This window comes from Neomonachus schauinslandi, chromosome 3 (assembly GCF_002201575.2).
Source record: "Neomonachus schauinslandi chromosome 3, ASM220157v2, whole genome shotgun sequence".
In the NCBI taxonomy this organism is placed as follows: Eukaryota; Metazoa; Chordata; class Mammalia; order Carnivora; family Phocidae; genus Neomonachus; species Neomonachus schauinslandi.
In genome coordinates, this window is record NC_058405.1 from 146402568 (window position 1) to 146425859 (window position 23292).

General features: G+C 39.6%; 1 protein-coding gene and 1 pseudogene across 1 annotated transcript in view; one reads left to right on the forward strand and one right to left on the reverse strand.

Moving 5' to 3' along the window:
• The window catches only part of LOC110592077, a 6084-nt pseudogene extending 954 nt beyond the window's left edge, over positions 1–5130 (reverse strand).
• Positions 5131–9259: 4129 nt separating this feature from the next.
• FAM171B (family with sequence similarity 171 member B) overlaps positions 9260–23292 on the forward strand; it is a 60276-nt gene continuing 46243 nt past the window's right edge. Inside the window, exon 1 of the mRNA XM_021703179.1 lies at positions 9260–9485. Coding sequence (XP_021558854.1) covers positions 9260–9485 — 226 coding nt within the window. The remainder of the gene's footprint in view (positions 9486–23292) is intronic.

Sequence of the window (23292 nt, forward strand, 5' to 3'; positions counted from 1 at the left end):
TTTCTTTCTTTCTTTCTTTCTTTCTTTCTTTCTTTCTTTCTTTCTTTCTTTCTTCTTTCTTTCTTTCTTTTTGCTTTTTTTAAAAAAATCAAGGTATAGGGCGCCTGGGTGGCTCAGTTGGTTAAGCGATTGCCTTCGGCTCAGGTCATGATCCTGGAGTCCCTGGATCAAGTCCCACATCGGACTCCCTGCTCAGCGGGGAGTCTGCTTCTCCCTCTGACCCTCCCCCCTCTCATGTGCTCTCTCTCTCAGTCTCTCTCTCTCAAATAAATAAATAAAATCTTTAAAAAAAAATCAAGGTATAATTGACATTTAACATTATATTAGTTCCAGGTGTACAACATAATGATTGGACATTTGTATATATTGCAAAATGATCATCACACTAAGTCTAGTTAACATCTGTCAGCATGCATAGTTACTATATATATTTTTGTAAATATATATATATATAAAGGACTTTTAAGATCTACTCTTTTAGCAACTCTTAAATATGCAATACAGTATTTCACTATAGTCACCATGCTGTACATTATGTCCCCATAACTTATTTATTTTATAACTGGAAGTTTGTAACTTTTGACCCTCTTCACGCATTTCTCCCACCCTCCATCCCCTGCCTCTGGCAACCACCAACCCATTCTCTGTATCTATGAGCTTGGTTTGTTGTTGTTTAATTCCACATATAAATGAGATCATAAGGTATTTCTTTCTCTGTCTGACTTATTTCATTTAGCATAACACCCTCAAGGTCCATCCATGTTGTCACTAATGGCAAGATTTCATTCTTTTTTATGGCTCCATTGTGTGTGTGTGTAACACATTTTCTTTGTCCATTCATCCATTGAAGAACACTTATGTTGTTTCCATATCTTAGCTATTGGGAAAAAAATGCTACAAAGAACATAGAAGTGCAATTATCTTTTTGAATTAGTATTTTCATTTTCTTTGGATATCCAGAAGAAGAATTGCTAGATTGTATGGTATTGCTATTTTTTCTTTTTTGAGGAACCTCCCTACTGTTCTCCACAGTGGCTGCACCAATTTACATCCCCATCAACAGTGCACAAGGGTTCCCTTTTTTCCATATCTTGCCAACATCTGTTATTTCTTGTTGTTTTGGTAATAGCCATTCTAACAGGTGTGAGATGAGATCTCATTGTGGTTTTGATGGGCATTTCCCTGATGATTAGGGATGGTGAGCCTCTTTTCATGTACTTGTTGGCCATTGGCATGTCTTCTTTGGAAAATGTCTCTTCAGATCCTCCGCCCACTTTTTAATCATATTGTTTGGTTTTTTTTTTGCTATTGATTTGTGTGAGTTCTTTATATATTTAGGATATTAACCCCTTATTGTATATATTACTTACAGATATTTTCTCCCATTCCATAGATTGCCTTTTCATTTTGCTGATGGTTTCCTTTGCTGTGCAGATGCTTTTTAGTTTGATGTACTTACACTTTTTTTATTTTTGGTTTTGTTGCCTTTGCTTTTGGAGTCAGATCCAAAAACTCACTGTCAAGGTTGTGTCAAGGATCTTACTGCCTATGTTTTCTTCTAGGAGTTTTACAGTTTTAAGATTTATATTCAAGTCCTCAATCCATTTTTTTTTTTTTTAGATTTTATTTTTAAGTAATCTCTACACCCAACGTGAGGCTCAAAATCATAACCCTGAGATCAAGAGTCGCATGCTCCACCAGCTGAGGCAACCAGTAGTCCCTCATGTCTTTAATCCATTTTGAGTTAATTTTTGTATATGGTGTCAAATGGACATTCCATTCTTTTGCATGTTCCTGTTCAGTTTTTCCAGCATCATTTACTGAAGAGACTGTCCTTTCCCCATTGTATATTCTTGTCTCTTTGTCATAAATTAATTGACAATTTTTGCATGGTCTATTTCTGGGCTATTTTATTTGCCCATTTTTAAATTGGATTATTTGTTTTCTTGCTATTGAGTTGTTTAAATTCCTTATGTATTTTGGATAGTAACCCTTTATAAGATGTGTGGTTTACAAATATTTTCTCCCATTCCATGGGTTGTCCCTTCACTCTGGTGATTGTTTCCTTTTCTCTACAGAGGCTTTTAGGTTTGATGTAGTCTCACTTGGTTTTTGCTTCTAATGCTAGTGCTTTTGGTGTCATGTCCAAAAAATCACCGACAAGAGTGATATCAAGAAGTTTTCCCCTATGTTTTCTTCCAGTAGTTTTATAGTTTTTAGGTAGTGCAGCTAAGTCTTTAACCCATTTTGGATTTTTATTTATTTATTTATTTATTTGAGAGAGAGAGAGAAAGCATGAGTGGTGGGGAGGGACAGAGGGAGAGGGAGAAACAGATTTCCCACTGAGCAGGGAGACTGATGCAGGGCTCAATCCCAGGACCCCAAGATCATGACCTGAGCCAAAGGCAGCCACTTAATTGACTGAGCCACCCAGGTGCCCCATCTTTAACCCATTCTGAGTTGATATTTTGTTTGTAGAGTGAGATAGGGTCTGATTTCATTATTCTGTATGTGGATAACTGGTTTTCCCAATAGCATTTATTGAAGAAACTGTCCTTCTTCATTTTGTGTTCTTGACAGCTTGTTAAAGATCACTTGACCATAAATATTTGGACTTATTTCTAGGCTCCTCATTCTGTTCCATTTGTCTAATGTCTGTTTTTACACCAGTACCATGCTGTTCTGACTACTACAGCTTCATAGCAAAATTTGAAAGGTAGTATAATGTCTCCAGACTTTTTTTTTCTCAAGATTGATTTGGCTAATTCACATTCTTTTGGGGTTCCATATGAATTATAGGATTATTTTTTCAATTTCTATGAAAAATGCCACTAGAATTTTTATAGGTTTGATTGAATCTATAGATGGCTATAGGGAGCATGGACATTTAAACAATATTAATTTTTTTCATTCATGAACAAGGGATATCTACCCATCATTTTTGTGTCTTAATTTCTTTCACCAGTGTTTTACAGTTTTCAGTGTACAGATCTTTCATCTCCTTGGTTAAATTTATTCCTAAGGTTTTTTTATTTATGTTTTTGAGGCTATTGTAAGTGGAATTGTTTTCTTAATTTCTTTTTTTAATAGTGTATTATTAGTGTATAGATCTGCAACTGATTTTTGTATGTTAATTTTGTATCCTACAACTTTACTAAATTTGTTTAATAGTTCTAACAGTTTTGGTGGAGTCTTCAGGATTTTCTATATATAAGGTCATGTCACCTGCAAACAATTTTACTCTTCCTCTCTGGCTTAGATGGTTTTTATTTCTTTTTCTTATCTAATTGCTTTGGCTAGAACCTCCAGTACTGTATTTATTAAAAGTGGTAAGAGTGGGCATCTTTGTTTTGTTCCTAATCTTGGAGGAAAAGTTTTCAGCTTTCACTACTGAGTATGATGTTAGCTGTGGGCTTGTCAAATATGCCTTTATCATATTGAGAGAGATTTCTTCAATATCTGATTCATTGGGAGTTTTTTTTTTTTTATCATGAAAGGGTGTTAAATTTTGTCAAATATTTTTTCTGCATCTATTGAGATGATTATATGATTTTTATCCTTCATTTTGTTACTGTGGTGTATCACAATGATTGATTTGCGGACGTTGATGGATGTTGGTGGAGGGAAGTCTGGTGCATGAGTCCAAGGAGCCAGTCCTGGACCTTGGGTCCACTAGAGCCTGAGTCCATGGGTGCTGGCCTAGTGTTGTGGTGGGCCTAGACTGGGACCACACTGGCCAGTCTGGCACTGGAGCAGGCCTGGAATTTGGGGCCATAGGGGCTAAACAGGAGGCTGAGTCTGAAGGTGCTAGCCTGGTGCCCAGGGGGCTAGCCTTGCACTAGTGCAAGCTTGGATTCTGGGACTGCAGGGGTGGATACTTTCTTAATTCTTGACAGCATTCATGATTTTTTTTCCCCAGAATTATTTGGTTTCCCTATAATTTCTTTTATCCAATCTTTCTTACTTACATCAAAAGAAATGTATTATATATAGATTACACACACATAGGCAGTAGCTCTCATTATTCATGATTCCATATTTGTGAATTAGCCTATTTGCTGAAATGTATTTGTAACCCCCAAATCAGTACTTTTGTGGTTATTCATGGAAATGTGCAGAGTAGTGAAAAATTTGAGTTACACAACATTCACATTCCCAGCTAAAGTCAAACAAGGTGATGCTCTTCCTTCTTTCTGCTCTCATATTAAGTGTCCCTTTGGTCTTCTACTTAGTACCAGTTTTTTTTTTTTTTCTGCTTTGTACTTTCCCTTGGTTATTTTGTTGTTTCAAACAGCCACTGATTACAGTGCTGAAGTGCTCTGTCATGTTCCTATGCCCAAGAAGGCTGTGATGTTCCCTACAGAGAAAGTACATGTGTGCTATAAGCTTCTTTCAGGCATGAGTTATAGTATTGTTGGCTGTGAGCTCAATGTTAACAAACCAATAACACATAATAAATAAGGGGTCTTTAAACAGAAATACACATAAAAGGAGTTATGCATTGATTAGTTGATGAAAATGTTGTGATCAGAGACTCACAGGAACCTAACTCTGTATTCCTCTTGGGAACTACAGTTCAGCAGCTGTTAATTTAGTATTTGCAGTCAATTTATAGAACATAACTACCAGGGTGCCTGGGTGGCTCAGTCGTTAAGTGTCTGCCTTTGGCTCAGGTCATGATCCCAGGGTCCTGGGATCGAGCCCCGCATCAGGCTCCCTGCTCCACGGGAAGCCTGCTTCTCCCTCTCCCACTCCCCCTGCTTGTGTTCCCTCTCTCGCTGTGTCTCTCTGTCAAATAAATAAATAAAAACTTAAAAAAAAAAACCATAACTACCAAGTAAAATGAGAATTGACTACATATAACATGAAATTTTATATGCATTATAAAATATATAAAAATAAAACAGACCATACCAATATTAATAAAAGAAGTAGTGTCTGACATTTACTGAACAGTTTCTACAGCAAGAAACTAAGTATTTTTATATATGATTTCATTTGTTACCTCCTTGAGGCTCTATTATTTCTCCCATTATACAGCTGAGGAAATTGAGGCCTAGAATATTGTGTAAATCACATACCTGTGAGTGGTGGATACCAGAGCAGTCTGATTTCAGAGCCTTCCTCCATTAACCAACAGTTTTGCCTCTTAACATTGATTTATTGTTTTGATTCAGCAGGCAATCAACAACCAGTGTTAAGCATTGGGGTAGGAGCTGGAGATGGAGCTGGGAACATGAGGGCCCTGGTCCTGTGGCCTGTCCTAGCCTCACATATACTAGTGAGGATACAGGCAAGTTAGTATCCATTTTAAATAATAAAGCTCTATTATTTAGAAAAGGGGAAATATGAGGTGATGTGAAAGCTCATGGCAGGGGCACCTAATCAAAGCTAAGGGTGTCAGGAAGTGTATTCTGGAGGAAGTAATATCTAAACTAACCCTTCACGCTCTATGGAAGATTACCAGTAAAAGAGGTGAGGGAGTAGAGTTCCAGGCAGAGGAAGTCAATATGTGAAGGTCTAGGGGCAACCCAAATAAGTCTAGTTCAAGGTAATAAAAGAAATCCCTTTTCTCTCTCTCTCTGGTTCTCTCCCTCTTTGGAGTGCTATGTGTGTGTGTGTGTGTGTGTGTGTGTGTGTGTATTTATGTGGCAAATATTAAAAGATGAGCCTGGGTCATTGGGGGATAGATTGTAAATGGCTTTGTAAGTCTATTAGAGATTATGGACCTCATGTTAAGAGAAATTGGGAAGCACCAGTAGATCTTAGGCAGGGAAGAATTATTATATAATATATATATGATAGTGTACTTTGCTTTCTGATGGCACTGGCATCTTCCATTCCTTTGTAAAACACACTGACTGACAGGTAATGCACACGCAGTTAGCGGGATACACCTTCCTGAATGTTTGCTTGGTTTGGCTCTCCCCGGTTGGTTTGTGTGTGTGCTAAAAGTCAGTTATGTTTGCTCCTAAACTTGTTTTTGCCAGTTCTATGTATTTTAAGGAATCAATGAAATATAAATTTGAACAAAGTGTATTTTTCTATGAAAACAAAGTTTAATACTAAATGGGTGAAAAATTGTAAAATTTGGGAAAATTTTTAAATAGAAAGATCTGGCACTCAGATTGCTTGTCAAGAGTGTTTAAGAATTCCTTCCACTTAAACTGCAAGTAATAGAGGTGTATTATAATTGTGGTTTATGACTTCAAACCCTAGAATGTGGTTACATACTTAAAAACAATCTTGGTCCTACATCAGAAGATGGGTAAATAAATGTACATTTGCTTATTTTAAGGTAAAATAAGCAGTTTAAAACATATTTAAGACATACTGATTTTTTTTTGTCTCTTGACCAACTTTTTTTGATTCAATACTAGCCCTGGTTGCATCAGATAATATGGCTTTTGTATATTGTACAGAAATTAGGCATAAGCTATATGAGTAATGGAGCACTTAAAAATCATCTAAAAACCGTCTTGATAGACAAAGCTTATTTCTTTAAACAGTCCATAGTATTGAAGGATTTGATGGCCACTGTCTACTGGGGCCATGAAATCAGTGGCTTTGCCCCTGGAAGGTCAGTTTCTAACATATTAAAGAAGACTTGGCCACCATAAGGCATATGACAGCGATCCTGGCCACATTCCTTTCCTTCTGATCTGCCAGTCAGGTTTTTGGAGCTGTTTCCATTTTCTCCTTTCCTCTCTCCAGGAGCAGAGGTAACTTGGAAGAAAATGCAACAAAAACAGCTTGATGAGGCTAATAAAGGCTCTCTGCATTCAGCCTCCCACCCAGTAGCTCCTGCTCACACAGGCAAGGCAAAGCTGTGATTGAACAATGGTGTTTAGTGTGAAGGGCCTCACTTTTTGCATCTATTTTCCAAAACTTACATAGCTCACATGGTTCCTTTTGTCTAAAAATTACTAAAAAGCAATACAAACTCATGTAAAAGTTTTCAACAGTGCAGAAAGATGAAATCACATATTACTAGCTCAGCCTTGGCAAGGCAGTAGCTAGCCTCTCTGATTCTCAGTGTTTCCATTTGCTAAACAGGATGATGAAAGCTCTTTTGTAGGATTGCTCTAAGGACACAGTGAGATTACATACATAAAATGCCTATTTTTTTTATTATTATTACTAATATTATTTTCTTTGTGGTTATATAGGTATTATTTTCATACCCTTGAGCAAAGAATAAATTTCCACTACTGAGAAGTTTGGTTTACTTTTTCCAGGAAGTTGGAAACATTGGGAGGACCACGCAGAAAAATGGTGTCGGGGCGCCTGGGTGGCTCTGTCATGTTCCCAGGGCCCCTGGGATCGAGCCCCGAGTCGGGCTCCCTGGTTGGTGGGGAGCCTGCTTCTCCCTCTCCCTCTGCCGATCCCCCTGCTTGTGCTGCTCTCTCTCCTCTTTCTCTCTCTGTCATATAAGTAAATAAAATCTTTAAAAAAGAAAAGAAAAATGGTGAGTGTGGAATGGGACAATCCAATCAGCCAAATCAGCTAAATCAACTATGATGGTAAATGATGTGATGTCACCATCAGATCACATTTGCATTATACTAGGAGATGTCCGGAGTGTCCACAGGCACTCCAAAAGCAAAGAGGCCACAACTGAACACGCATGGCCTCTCATCTACTCTGCAGTCCATATAGCCAGTTAATCTTCATGATGCCATTAGTAGCCACCCAAGATCTCAGTCTGACAATTTGGGTGTCTTTCTCCTTCTCCGTTCCCCATCCAAACAATCAACTATCTCTGTTGATACTAGCCCTAAATACTGAATCTGCCATGACTTTCCTCTCCTTTCATTTCCAAGACTTCAGCATCTCCTCACCACTTTGGGGAACACCTCTAAATTGGCCTCCTCTCCTCCAATCTATCCTTTTGTAATCCATCTTCCATACTGATAGCAAAGTGATCCTGCTAGGCGGACTGGTACCAAGTCCCTTCCCTGATTGGTTTCTTTCACTACTTCATAATCACCTGCAGCCTAAATTTCAATTTCCTTATGTAGCCACCGCAGTTATTACAGGAATTAATGTATATGAAGTGCTTAAATAGTGCCTGGGTACAGTAAATTCTATAGAAGTGTCTGCTATTATTATTTTTTTAATGACCTCATTTTCATTCTCCTTTTCGATCTAAAACATTGTCACTCTGTCACAATCATTGCTCACAACTTTCCAAGCACACGGTGGGTGCTATTACACACCTCTGGGCTACACACACACACACACACACACACACACCCCTCCAGTTTTTAGACCACCTGGTTGCACCCATCTATGTGTGGAGCTCTTATTCTTTACAAGCCCGCCTCCCCTGGTGTTCCATAGTGTGCTCCCATACACCACATAATTTCTTCCAAATTCAGTGCAACCTTCGCACGTTGTAGTATGTTTCCAGGGGCAACCACCACACTGGATGGTAATTTGCTTATATATTGCCCTAACAGGTAGGAGCTCCCAGAATGCAGGGATTTATCTTGCTTATTTCAAGCCCCTGACTAAATGCCAGCACATAGTAAGCACCTAAGTACTCATTTAGGAAATGTTTTTTTGAACAAATGAAAAGTGTATGCTACAATCAGACAAAATGTAATTAAGAATATTCGAGAACATAGAAATTCCCACTTGAGCAGAAAGAGGAAGTTAAAATCGGTAGAACTGCGGTTTAATTGTTAATCAATCATGGCTGTGATGCAGCAAAGCCCGTACGGCTAAGAGGTCCCGACTAATTGATCCGGGTGCTGCGTTAAGTGTTTTAGGAGAGTAATCCATACACCACCTTCTCCTCTACTTTGGGGTCAGGTGGTGGGAATTTTATTCACATTTCTGCAAAATTTCCAGGTGTCTCCGTAGGGCTGGAGGATCTGAACGCCGACCAGCGCCCGGAAAGGCTCTTTGTCATGTACCCTCGGAGGCCGCCACCCGGCCCAGCGCCCCAGCACTGCGCGGAGCCCATGCCCCCGCAGCAGCTCCGCCGCGGTGACAGCTGAGCCGCGGCCCCGGGGCTCCCGGCGCGCCCCGCCCTGCGCATCACGTGCGCCAGGATGCTAACTTCCCCCTCCTCCGCCGCCCCCTCCCCCTCCGCTGCCTCCCGGCCTCCTCCTCCTGGTGAGGGCGTGCGAGGCAGACCGCGAGAGCGGCAGCGAGGGAGCGAGCGAGCGGGCGCTGCCGGAGCCCGCAGCCCGGGCGTCCGCCGCTGCCGGGAGCCCCGCAATATGCCGCCGCGGCCCTCTGGCTCTCGGCCATGGCGAGGCTCAGCCGGCGCGTCCCTTGTACCCTGCTGCTCGGCCTGGCCGCGCTGCTGCTGAAGGCGCGGCTGGTCCCCGCGGCCGCTCGAGCCGAGCTCAGCCGCTCCGACCTCAGCCTCATCCAGCAACAGCAGCAGCAGCAGCAGCAGCAACGGCAGCAGGAGGAGGCTGAGGGGGAGAGGCCAGAGGTGCCGGGGGCATCCTCCACCGTCACTGTTCCAGGTAGGTCCCGGCAGCCCGGCCCTGCCTTTCCATCACCGCGGGGGATCTCGGCTCGCGTCGCTGGCCTCCTCGCCCCTTCCTTAGCCAGCTCGCTTCCCATCGCTTGTCCCTACCCATTCCCGTCTCCCCGATCTCCCCAGACTGCCTGCCCAGGACTCGGGCTATGCTCTGGTTTCGGGAAACTGCCCTCTGGGTGGTGAGCTTTCTGGGAAGCGCGGAGCACTGCAGTAGGGTGGGGAGGAGTCGGGAGGAGTAGGGGTGAGTGACTGCCTTGATCGATCTTTTTCTTTTCCCTTTCTTCTTCCTGAATTCTTCCCTCTGCCTTGAGAATGACGCGCGCGCCTGCGCGCGCGCACACACACACACGCACGCACCTCAAATCCCTTTAGCATTCTGTTCTTTATCCTTTTCTTTCCTAGAGACTGAAAAATCTTGCAATAGACACCCACACGCCTTTTCATCATCTCGCCCCGCCTGCTATATTTAAATTTAGATCTGGAGAAAGAAATCTTGATATTTTATTTTTCATTTCTGGCTTTTCTTATCCCAGGAAGGGTTTAAGTCAGTTTGCAAGAATTCCTTCAATGTAATAAGATGAAATAAAACAAAATGGAACAGGATCTGTAATTGAAGGAAAAGGGAAAAGAAGGGGGGGGACCGGTAAGATAAAGTCTGTAGTGATGTTACTACAGCAAAGCCTGCCTCCAGAGAGGGTAATCTCCTTACTTGTTAGTAGAACTTAATGAGTCAGATTCTCGACGCTATTCAGTGAGGGTGCGGAAATATACTGTAGAATATGTGGCCGTTAACAGTCCCTCAGTTCCCGCCCTCCCCCCCCCCCCATTAAAGCTCCAGGGTAAAGAGAAAGCTGGACTATCCATTTTAATAACCTTTCCCCACCCCCACCCCAGTTCCCTTCCCTGCCGTAGAGGCTGCCTGCTATTTAGAAAGAAAAAAAAAGCCATCAGTTTTTTTTGCAAGTGGGCTTAGTTTCCTGCAAAACCAAAGTGAATTATATTTTAACATTTGTTTTTGTTTTAAAATCCTGCCTGGTAATATTTAAGATGTTGAAAATGAGATTTCAAAGAGTGGAATCAGCCTCTTATTTTGTACCGCTTGCTCATCGTCAAAGAACACTACTCAGGCACCGCAGCTGCGGTCCATGACAGGATGATTTAATTTATCAGAGTGCTCTGAGCAGAGGATGAAATCACCAAGTGTGCAGGAAAGCATGTGTTTCTGACACCCTCTTAAACCAATTAATAATACTCAAGCGGGTTAGAAGTCGTGAAAGATACGCAGTATATGATGGTTTTCCTAGGTAGCTTTTATAACTGAAAGTGCTACCAACATGGTTTGGGCGAGGCTGTTGTTAGATATGCCCTTTGCTAAACTTAAGGAAATTAAAGCTAGAAGAGCAATTGAGAGCCTGTCTTCATTATGAGAGGGAGTTCAGAAACCAGTGACAAAACAGAATTCTGAGAGAGTGTTGATGGATTCTGTGGTTTGCTGTGTATTTTTATTTTGATATATCTTCTTTCAGGAATATTAATTAGGTAAATGGGTTTTGACTACTATGGTATATGTTGTGATGAAGGTTATGAAAAACTACAATCATAGGACAACTTTTGTATTGAGCTGCAAATTAAAATACTTGTTTTCTGATATTCGTGAAAATATTTTTGAAAAAGGTTGTTGTTTGGGAAACTCGCAGTTTTTGTCTTATTTACGTATGAGATTAATCAAAATAAAGGAATCACTATCTAGCAGATAAAACTAGAGCCTGAAAAGTAACGGATTATGACTCTTGCTTTTCCCTCAAAACACGAACTCCCCAAAGCCCGTGGCAAACAAGAGAGCAATTCAGTTGATTGTGATTTTAGTTACTGGAATATTGTGTCGTATAACGAAATACAACCAATAAACAAACGAGTTAAAATATTCCTCTGAGCACATTGTGATCTCTGGATTGAACTGTGGTCTTCCTGTTTCAACCTTTGTTCCTTTAGTGTCTGTTCTCCTCTCACAGCTAGTGATCTTTTGAAAAACATTCCATAGGATCATTTCTGCCATCATTTCTGCCCACAGTCCTCTGGTGGCTGCCCTGCTCTTTCACACTAGATGGCCAGACACTGAAAATGGCCCATCGAGGCTTAGCTCCTCCCTGTGCCCCTCCCTCTCCTGTCTCTAACGTCTTGGACCCTGACTCACTCCAGTACATCCACACCACACTGGCTCCCTGTGTCTTCGTTTTGCAAATGGGCTCCCGCATGGGGTCTTTGCACTTGCCATTTTCTCTGCCTGGAACTTCTGGAACTTCACTTTCCTCAGGTTTGCTCAATGTCACTGTCACAAAGAAGCCTTTCCTGACCAGCTCTATTAAATAGTAATCTGCATGCCCTTTTGTATTACTGCTTCTCCATGGCACTTACTACCCTCAGCCCTTCCTATAAACCTGCCTCCTCCCCCTAGAACATAAGCTCCATAAGGACATGAACTTTGTTCTGTTCACTATTACGTTAAATTATTCATGTATTTTGAGGACCTAGAAGAGCATCTATTGCACATAGGCACGGATAAATTTGTTGAATGAGTGAATGAATGAATAAATGAATAAACAAAAATTCTGGCATCAAGGATCTTTCCGAGTGTTTGCTATTTCATTATCTTGTGAAATTCTGCACTGGAATGTAGTGGGGGATATGTAAAAATAAAGGAATGTTAGGTAGAAATATTTGTAAGTAGAGGTTGTGAAGTTTAGATCTTTAGTTTTAGCGAATTTCAGTGTTTATCCTATTCTGACTATAGAGAACTGATTGATGCCAATACTTGAGTCCACTTATTACATCCTGTCAAGATTCTTCACCCAAGTGCACTTATAATCCTCTTATGACCTAGGAGGTATTAATATACCTTTAAATAGCTGTTATGGAGCTTGAGTTAATTGTTTGACTCTGTTTGGCGCTTCTGATTCTTTGGACACGTTATGTGAAGAACTATAGGACTTGTCACAGGCAAAACTTTGAAAGCGAATACAGCATATTTAGTGACTGGTATGTGACTGAGCCTTGTCAGTCCATAGTAGAGAAATTGAACATTGACCTTGATTCATATTCTCTGGATACTATTAATCTAAAAATTTATATTTCTTTGTATTCCTGAGAAATAAAGTTGAATATGAGATTGAAATAATCAGGACGTTAAAAAAGTGAATTTTCGTTTTCTCATTAACTTATAAAACACCATCTTTAGAGAGCAGTGAGAATAAAGAGAGATCTGTCAAATCAGTTGTTTTCTCCAGTGTAGGCAGTAGCTCGGGTTTCTCCATCTGCCCCCGTGTTTGTTAGAAATAAATATTTGAGAGATCAGGGGAGAATTAATTTGGGGGCTGGTGGTAGCTGAGAAACCATATCCTATTCACTCTCATGGCCCATTAGATGGGAGGCCTGCTGGGGGTGGGGCGAGGGGAGCTAGAGAAAATAATGAGCTCCATTTCAAATTCTCCACATGAAGTGCAGACACAGGGCACCTCCATGCATTTTTATAAATGTCTTCTGGATGCAGAAAAAGCTTCTTGAGAGATACATATTCGTGGTATAAAGTTTTTGATTGTACATTTTGCTGATATATATTTTTAGCCTTTTTATTTTGGAAAATGTCAAATACATAGAAAGTAAACAGAACAGTGTTTAAAAAGCCCATACTGGTCTCCCAGCTTTAACAGTGGCTGAATGTTTCACCCAAACATCCACCCATTTCCACTGTGTGGGGTTTTCTTTTGGAGGGGGGTGTACATACATTAAAATGTACATGCCTTAGGTGTACTATTTTGTATGTTTGACAAATGGATAGGCTCATGTGACCATCACCCTTATGAAGGTATAGAACCTTTACATCACTGTGGAAAGTTCCCTCCCGCCCCCTTCCCAGGCAATCCCTGTCCCTTATCAAGAGACAACCACCATTCTAATTATTTTTATCACAGATTAATTCTGCATTTTCTAGAGCCTCGTAAAATAGAATCATTAGCATGTACTCTTTTGTGTCTGGCTTCTTTAGCTCTGATTTTCAGAGGTTTCATCCATACTGTTCCATGTTCAGTAGTTTCTTTCTTTTTACTGTTGAGCCATTGTCCATCGTAGGAATTACTCCAGTTTGGTTTAGTGCTTCCTTCTATTGATGGCTATTTGGGTTATTTCCAGTTTTAACTATTGTAAACGAAGCTGCTACATTCCTGGACAAATCGTTGGGTGCGCACATCTTCGTATCTCTTCAGTAAATCCCCAGGAGTGGAATTGCTGGGCCAAGCGGTATGCTTATGAAGTTAAAACATTTTTTCCCCTATTCTATATAGCTGGAACCCACCACACTTAATAACATTTAATTTAAAAATTATGACATTTGATAGAGTATTACCATATACTTTCTATTAAATTCAAAGAACTTGATTTAAACTTGTTGATTTAAACAAACCTGATTGAAATCTCCTATCCATGAAAGCATTTATTTACTTTTTTTTTTCTACTTCAATGAATCTGAAAATTGGTAGGAGAAGTGGGATTAGAAATGGACTGTTCTATCTGAAGTACTCATGCTTTAAAGGCCATATTCCCAGATGGGGTAATCATGATTTCTTTCCAGGATTTTAGTAACCAAAGGGAGCTATTTCTTGGTGTTGATTCCTGGTTGAAAAACACATGCCATTGTGTTGAATTTGAGTTCAGTTTGTTTGGGTGGTGGTTCTGTAATGTTTTTAATGTGATTGAACAGAAACGGCCAAATATTTTTTTGAAACAAAACTCCCCTCTCCCCCCGCAGTCAAGTATATAAATATTGAACTCGATTCTCTTTCAACGTTCTGTCTGACTAGGTTAGCTGCAGCATTGTCATTCATTTCCTGGGCTTAGTGTAATGTGTCTTAGTTTCCTTTTGTCCAAATTGCCTTAGCTAGGACCTAGAAACAATGTTTTCCATCTGCTATTGGTAAAAAGTATACTTTGTAGTATTTACCTGGAAAATTCTGAAACTTTGAAAGCTGTGTGTTGTGATGCAGTACATCATAAGCTTCAGAAACAGCTTCTGTTTGCTTTGCAGATTGTTTGGAGATGTCTTTTTAGTTCACCTTTTGTGTAAGCACAATCCATATGTCTAAAACATACCAGATTCTATGCCTTTTAAATTCTCTTGCGACTGTTTGTGTCATCAGAACCAGGCAGTATTCTTAAGTACTTAACGATAAGGTCTGTGAATATAAAGGCCAGTTCACTTGGGCCTAACATGAGTGATTCTGAGTAGCGTATTTCATTTCACGTAGGGTAGAGTGTGTCAAGGAAATGGTAATCATTTTCTGTCCTTACTAACATGTCAAATCTGCTGCTGCGATCTAGTGAACCCAGACTGTAACACGCCCCAATCCTGTATTATGTCTCTATGAAAACTTCAGCTGATAATGCTGGTTAAGATCTCCGTGTTAAGGTTCTATGTCTTGCCCAGAAATTAAGATTTAAAATGAATTTTTTATATGTGAGTGAAATCTCGATTTCTATTTAATGTGCTTTTTTTTCTAAAGGAGGTTTCTATATCATAATAATTTAGAAAATAATTGCATTATCAGTTATTGTACTTAGTTCAGTTTTGTTTCTGTTCAGTGAAGAAATATTATTTAAAAACTATATAGTTTTAATTCATTTGTTAGCTCTGCTGACATTTAGAACACTTACACAGCTAAGGCAATACCAATTCATTATCTATGGCCCTAAATGCTGGTTGGTTTAAGGTGTCCAGTTAGTTGGAACCTGGTAGAAATGTCCAAGCTCAACCCAGAGCTCATGTTGTGAGGACCCTGGCTTATCTTTGCGGTAAGTACTCTAGGGATATTGTATAATTCCATATCCTTTGGCCTTTCTGTAATGTAAATCCAGCATCCGTGGTTTTATTCCCACCTACCTATTCCTCTGCTTTATTGTCACAGAAAGAGAAACAGGATGGATAGATGGATGATTTGTTTTTCCTAATGGATTAACTATAACCAGGAGTTGAATAGAAGTTGGAAGTGTCTTGGAGTTTCCGACTTAACTGGATTTTGTGACCCGTTCCACCCTTGCTTGAACCCCTGTTTTTGGAAAGGATGGAAATTAAGTTGTCAAAATATGCTCAGTATAGTTAAATGGATTGTGTTTCTTCAAAATTTTGAACGTGTTCTTTCACATTTGTATGAGTAGAGTTTACTTATAAATGTCTGGGTGACTGAGACAAGATTACCAAAGATATCAAAAGAATGTCTATTTATTGTAAAAATGAAAATAGGGAGGCCTTGCTTTTTATGTAGGGGGAAAAAAAGGTCACCAAAAGTAATGGGAAAAGTAGAATTTATTTAAATATTTCACTAAGTAAAATGAACCATGCATGAATTAGTGGTAAGAGTATGTCATGAAACATAAACCATGATTAATTCAATTTGTACACCTGAAGTTAGAAAAAAAATCTATCTACTTATGTTTAAATGAATTGGTGTATTCCAAATATTTGCATTTAAAGACAGACACCTTCTCTTCATGAAACAAGTACTTCCCAAAGTATAGTTTCTAGTATATTTGTGCTATTAGATTTTGGACTTAATACTTCCTAAATTAATCAGAGTTTAACTCTCATTCATGATCATAAACAAGAAAAATATTTTTTAGTAATGTATGAAACAACTAATCTGATCTTCCAGTGCTATTTATAGTGTCTAATATCAATGAAAATATGTAATAATTAAAAATACAAAATTTTCACTTTGCAGATTATAGTAAGCCTTCTTGAAATCCTGTGCTCTTGGAACTAGGAGGTAGAAATGACCTTCCCTTAAGTGCTTTGCCCTGGCAGTGTTTGAAAAGTATGTGACATAAGCTGGAGCACATCTGTATCTGAAAAGACATTGTGGTTTCACCCGGCAGTTACAACGTCGGATAAAGCTGAGAGTTAAGGATAATCTGATGATTTCCCTCCAAGTAAATATGACTAAGATGAGTGAGTGTTTTTATCATCTAAACTTTCCTTATCAACGGATTCAAGTTTGTGAATGAGAAGAATCAAAAGAATGTGTATTTTAAAATTCCTTCTGTACCATAGTCTTTCAAAGAGGGAAGGCCTTGTGAATTAATAAAGCTTGGTTAAGTGAGGGATGTGAAAATGTAGGAGGTGAAGTCTTTGGAGTCTGAAGAGAAAGGAGTCAGAAGTAATATCACTCAGTGTGATGAGTATGAGATGGGGTCAGGTAAGTAAGTTCATGGGAGTGGAAAGTACTCACAAGTTGTGGATTTTTCTCCTCCCTGTGTGTAGAGGGGACTCACTGTCCTTTATACCTTATAAGACAGGGGTTCTAAGCAGTTAGTGGGAGGGTGTAGGGGGTTCATGGATAGTCTGAAATTAATGATGCAGTCTGCAATTATCTAGTATTCAGAGTATCTGAGAGATTTTCAAAGGAATCCTTGACCCCAGAAATGTTAAGAAAACCGGCCATGGTTAATTAGGCCTTTGTGAGTGGACTCAGTAAGAAGAGGACAAAGGTAACATTCAGACTCAAATAACAGTTTTGTATGTTCTTAGCATGTGAAGTTTCTCTGTTGTGCGCACGTGATGGGTAAAATTAGTAAATGTGACAACAGCATAACTAATCCTGCCCAAGGCTTTAACCCTTACAAGGACTGGTTGCTTGGGATCCATGTGCCTTGGTCAGTCCTTGCGTCCTTTGGCTTTCCATCCCATTTGTAGAATGGCTACCAATATGCAACAGATCTCTTTTGGTAAATCACATGACTCTGGCTTGCTTTGTATCCAGGTTTTGTTATATAATAAACTGGTGGGATACCTTATACCTGAAAAAACCCTCTGTTCAGAATTCTTTGGCATTCAACCCAGAAACTCTCTGCATCTTGGCTTTTGGCCATCCCGTGGAAGGGTAGGGTCACTGAGATTAATTTAATAATCTTAATAAGGGCTCTGATTATTTTGTGAGTCCTCTAATCCCTCTAGGTCTGATTATAAACCTCAATCAGTTTTAGCAGATGAGGACCTACCTTGGTTGTTATTAATTCCCCAAGAAGGCATTTATAAAAACCTAAGCCTTTCCCCACCCACTGAAACACGTATTAATCTTTGGTCTTTAAACAGTTTGGGGGTCAAAATAGTCATTTTGGCTTACAGCGATTTAAGTCGGCCAGCAGTTGAACTTGTTGCATTCAGTACTGGTGCTGTTCTGGGCTTTCAAAATTAATAGTGTTCCTAAAACTCACCGAAACCTGTATTTTTCTACTCACTTTTTTGATTCATGCCTTTCCTGGTTTCACTAATAACTTATTACATTGGAAAAGTTAGATGCTACGAAGAGTGCATAGCAGGGTGAAGAATTTTCTTTGTTTTGAGGAACAACTTTATATTACAGAATTTTTCTTTCATTTGAAAACCCAAATGGAGAGATTAGTATTTCAACACATTCTGATGTTCCAAAGGTAAATAACAGCACGCGTTGCGACTTGGAAAGTTGCCGCTTCAGAGAACAGCGTGAGGCACAGACAAGAAAAAGGCCCTCCTGCCGAATCCAGGTCTGACTGTGACCACTGTGCCCCGCGTACGTGAGGAGCTGCTCATGGTCTGCAACTCTTGGCAGGGACTGTATGTGGGGCCCATCACAGACCCAGCAGCTTGAAGATAGGTCTCACAAAGGCACATGAAAATCGGCTGACCCAGTTTACTCACCTGTCCTCCCCATCGGCATTACTTATCAATAATAGACAATATCAAGTCTATAGCTTTGAATAATTGGCTATGCAATAATTATGTTATTTAAAAAAAAGTAATGCTTAAGTATTAATATTACAACCGTAAAATGTTTGATACTGTAATATAGAGGTAATTAAAATATCTTTATATTCTAAAACATAAAAATAGAAACGATAGTGTATTTTTTCTTCTCACTCTTCCCTCTCACAAGGTGATCTCATCCACTTAAGTTGCTTTAAATACCATCTATATGCTAAGACTCCCCAGAGCTCACTCCTGAATATATCCACCAATTATTTTGACATCTTTATGTGGATATATCACAGGTATTTCAGTTTAAGCATGTCTAAAACGAGACCCTTGATTTTTTTTCACCACTCCTTCCAGAATAGAAAAATCTCCTTTATTGGTTTTTTTTTCTCTAACTATAATCCCCAGAATTTATGTATCTTATAACTGGAAGTTTTTAACTTTGACCACCTTCTCCAGCCTTCCTTCCTCCCTTATTGCTATTAAAAACCAGTGGAGTGCCTCCCTGGCATTGGTTATTCTGATGCTCTACAGGTTAGCCCACTGGTGGCCTTCTTATGTCCATTCTTGATACTCTAAAATCCATATTCCCCAGAGCAACCATGGGGATCCTCTGCTCCCCCACCCCCATAGCGGTTATTTTATTTTTAAATTCAAATCTGATTGCGTTTCCCATGACATTGAGAACCAAGTCGAAGGTCTTAACGGGACCCACAAGGCTTTGTGGGATTTACTATTCCAGTCTCAGCTCCAGTTCTCTGTGCCTTGAGTGTGACAGATTTTGTGCTTCGGGGCCTTTGATACACACACACACAGTTCACCTGGCTAATTGCATTCAAACTTCAGATGTTAACTTAAATGCTCCTTTTAAACAGGTTTTCTTTGACTTTCCAAACTGAGCTAGGTTCCTCTGTTATGTGCTCCCATAAGCACTTCCTACTTGTTCAAGGTATGTGGTTGATTTGTAGCTAGGCACCCATTCTGTATTTCCATATTTGTCTTCTCTAGATTAGAAGTCAGACGAGGCCAGGTGCAATAATTGTTTTGGTTGGGGTTGTATTCCTGTATAAATATTTATTGAATAAGTGAATGACTCCATATAGAGAAATACTTGATTGAATACCTTCTTTCATTCCCATGCTTGAGTTGGCTTCTCTGGAAAGTATATATAGGAAAAGGATATTATATAGGGAAAAGGCTGTAGGACTTTCAGAATGAAGTGGCCAAAGTATATATATATTTGGGATCAAGAGAATGCCCGGTATCAAAAAAATATCTGGGAAGAGGAATGTATTTACTCAAATTCAGTACAACATATATTGGTTTATATATGGGGCCAGAGATAATAAGATTCCTACAGTGACTGATTTCATTCATCTTTTTTTTTCTTTTTTTAAACAAAGCTCCCTGAGTATCTACTATTTGCCAGGCACTCCATCACCCCTGATTGCAGAGTACACCCAGTGGGGCTGTAGATAAAGAGACCATAAATGATAATAGAGTGTGGCGAGTGCTATGTTGCAGGAGTGTAGAGAGGATACTGTGGAGACACAGGTTTGGGCTAAATCATTTGGCCTGTTTCCTGGAAGAAAGCACACTTAAAGTGAGTTTCAAAGGGATGTAAAAAAGCGAAAGAAGGACATTATTTTCTTACTTTTAATTTAGATTTTTTTTCCATTTCCTTCTGTGATAACAATATAATAATTCTATTCCCTTTTACCTTTGGTATTCTCTAGAATTTTATTTCCTACCTCTATGGCTCATCATTTTGAGATTTTTAGAAAAGAAAAAAAAATAATGTAGCTTCTTTCACAGTGCCCACAAACTTCTTAAAGACACCAGACTGATGGTATGCACTCCTCTCTTAAAGAAAGGAATTGAATCCAGAATTCAAGCATACGCCCATTTCTTTGAGTGTAGATCTGCTGTGACCTGGCAGTCCTTTTTGCCTTCACGTTGATACACGGCAGAAATACTTTGCCATGAAAACAGTTGGGGTGTCACCACCTTGACCACATTGTGCTGTTTTCTTAATATGTCAGTCTTCAGCGTGAACACAACAGACCGGTTGTGTGTCGATGTCTCCTAGGACCTCTCTCTCTCCGATCTGTGCCAGCCTGGTGGCCATTTTCCAGATCTGTCGTGAAAACGACTTGGCTCCTCTTCTTTCCCCTTCAGTGACCCCAAGTTCCATTTCCATACCTCACCGAAAGAAGTGAGTGATTTAAAATATATCCTATTAATGATTGTGGTTGACCATCCGAATTGAGACTTTTAAAAAATGTAATTACACAAAACAGTTGCTTGGTTTGTTGCTAAGTCAGAAAGTTTATGACACCTAATAGATAGGAATTTTATGTATTCATGAAGTTTTTCTCCGTTAAGGTTAAGCTAGAGCTGGACTCCTAGCAAGAGGCCATTTAGCTGAAAATTGCTAAAGCAAGAGAAAGGGCATCACATTTACTTAAGCTAGATATATTGATGTATTTTTATGGATACAATTGAAGTTTGCTCTTGCCACCTAAAGCATTTTATCATGCAGTTTTTGAATTTTTTTTTTTAAACTCCTGAAATGTTGTAAATCTTCCAGGCTAGGGGGATTGAGACACTCAAACAGGTGGCTTACGAGGGAGAGCATATGGGCTGTTCTCCCTTGGGCTCCAGCCCAGTGTGTTAGCCTCTCAGGCTACTTGTGTGGTGTGTTGTCTCTCAGGGCTTCCCTTACCCTTTGTACCACGTGTCCCACCATTCGAAATGTGAACTGTATTTACATGGAAGAGACCTTATATAAATCTATTTAGTGGAAGACCTTGTCTTCACCCATCAGATCTGCCCCACCCCCGCCCTGCCCATCGTGTCTGTTTCAGTCCTCTCTCTGACCCTGACGTGGAGAACCCGGCATCAGCATTGATTCGGTTCTCCCTCTCATACGCTCGCCTGTCACTCGATGAGTTCTTTTAAGTACCCGTCACAGTGTCTTTAGTCCATTCCGTCGGATTTATTCTTGCAGCCACTTGCTCTGTCCAGGCCCCTGCTCCATTTGTTGGGTCTGTTACAATAACCTAGTAGGTCTTGCTATTCTTTTCCTCCCTCTAAGTCAGACCATACCCATACTGCATGCATCTTCCTGCAACATTGCTTCCTTTTCTTAAGCTTTTATTATATCGTCATTAAAATTTGAAGTCTTCTGTCAGGCTTCTACTTCCCTCCAACTTTTTATAATGAATATTTTGAAATATACTGGAAAATTGAAATAGCATAATGAATATCCACATATTCTTCACCAGGATGCAACAGTTGTCAAAATTTTGTCATATTTGCTTCATTTCTGTTATAATTTGCTTTATCTCCATGTACGCGGGGGCGCGCGCACTCACAGGGCCTTCGGTATTGCAGAACCAATTGAAACTTAGTCGTATGCTTCCTGACTTTCACCCCTAAAAGCTTCAGCATGCCTCTCTTAACATCTAGGTAACCTTTGGTGGACAAGTGATCATTTTTTTGAAATGGTAAAATAATTAACAACTTTTTAGGGAACTATATAAAAATGAGGAAAAAGTAGAGCTTCAAGTAACAAATGAATAAATAAACTGTATAGATTGTATGTGGCAAATTCTTAAGAAGGGTTCACTTTGCTGACTTGTTATATTTGTGCAAATAACATTTTATTTATATTGCATGTACACCACATTGTGGTAGGACTGTGCTTTGTATAAAGGTAGCATTTTAGTCAGTTATGGGACTCTCCAAAGTGAGAGGTTCTGCTAGGCCTCCAATTTATTTTGTTCCTTGGTCATTTCTTACTGATCAAGGTCAGTTGTTTATATGTAACTTCTACGCAGTCATATATAGAATTGTCTGGTACCTCTCTTCCCCTTTCTTTTGCTGCCCTCATCCATCCACGTTTGATGGTGGAAATGGTTAAGAAGTAAAACCGAAGAGTTCTCATCAGCTTTGCTCCCCACTATGTGGATAGAGCTAGTAGCCTGTGAGTGGAAAGGGAGAAGCCAGTAACACGGAGATGGACTTCCTGGTTTCGGTCATTCCCAAGATCTGGCCAGATAACTGTTAATCCTCATGTTTTGCTTGCATAGCCTTTCCTTGTATGAGCTGATAAATTCCCATTTTTGCCTCAGCAAGTTCTGGTTGGATTTCTGTTAACATTTTGAGCCTGCTATGGCTTTTTCGTTATTTCCTGCACTAAGTCCTAACTCCAAGCAAATTTTAAATTTGTTGACATTTTCTCTCCCCAGTGGCCCTGCCCTATTGCTGTCTTATCCAGAACTCTCCCCAAAACCCAGCTCTGCTCTACTTTGTCCATGGAGCTTTTCCAGTCTGTAATTATTTTTCTCTTACAAGATCACTTACAATCTCTATTTGGTGATTCAGTATTTGATAACATGTTTTAAATTAGTCTGGAATTGTTTCTGGTGTGTTTATTTTGTCTTTCTCTTGAGCCTCTGAATTCCTTCAGAGCATAGATATCTTCATTCGCCCATTTTACATCCTGGAATGCCTAACACTCAGTAAGTGCTCAAGGAAAGCATGTTGATTTGTACCATGTTACGACTATGTATATTAAGAGAAATATCTAAGGAACTCTAATTGTTTTTTGTTATTTATGTATCTACTCCTCCTGCCTATCATAGTGCTAGACACATAGTTGGTACTCCAAAATTCATGGTGATTAAAAAAAGTGTGTTTGTCCTTAGACTTACGAGTCTGGGGCAAATGCTGATGGTATTAAAATGAATTTGAAGATGATGAATTGAATAATACTACATGATGCTTTAAGATTGAGAACCATCATCAGTCAGTCATGATATTAATATACCAAAATACAGTGCTTAAACCTGTAGCACTTTTTAGAGTCCTTTCCTTTCCCTGTCCTATATATTTGTTCCCTTCCATTTTTACTTGTATTTTTTTGTCTCTCATTAACACTTAGTTTTTTCACTTTTTGGTCCATGATGATCACCTCATGCCTCTCACTTGGGCTCCGCTCCTTTTCCCA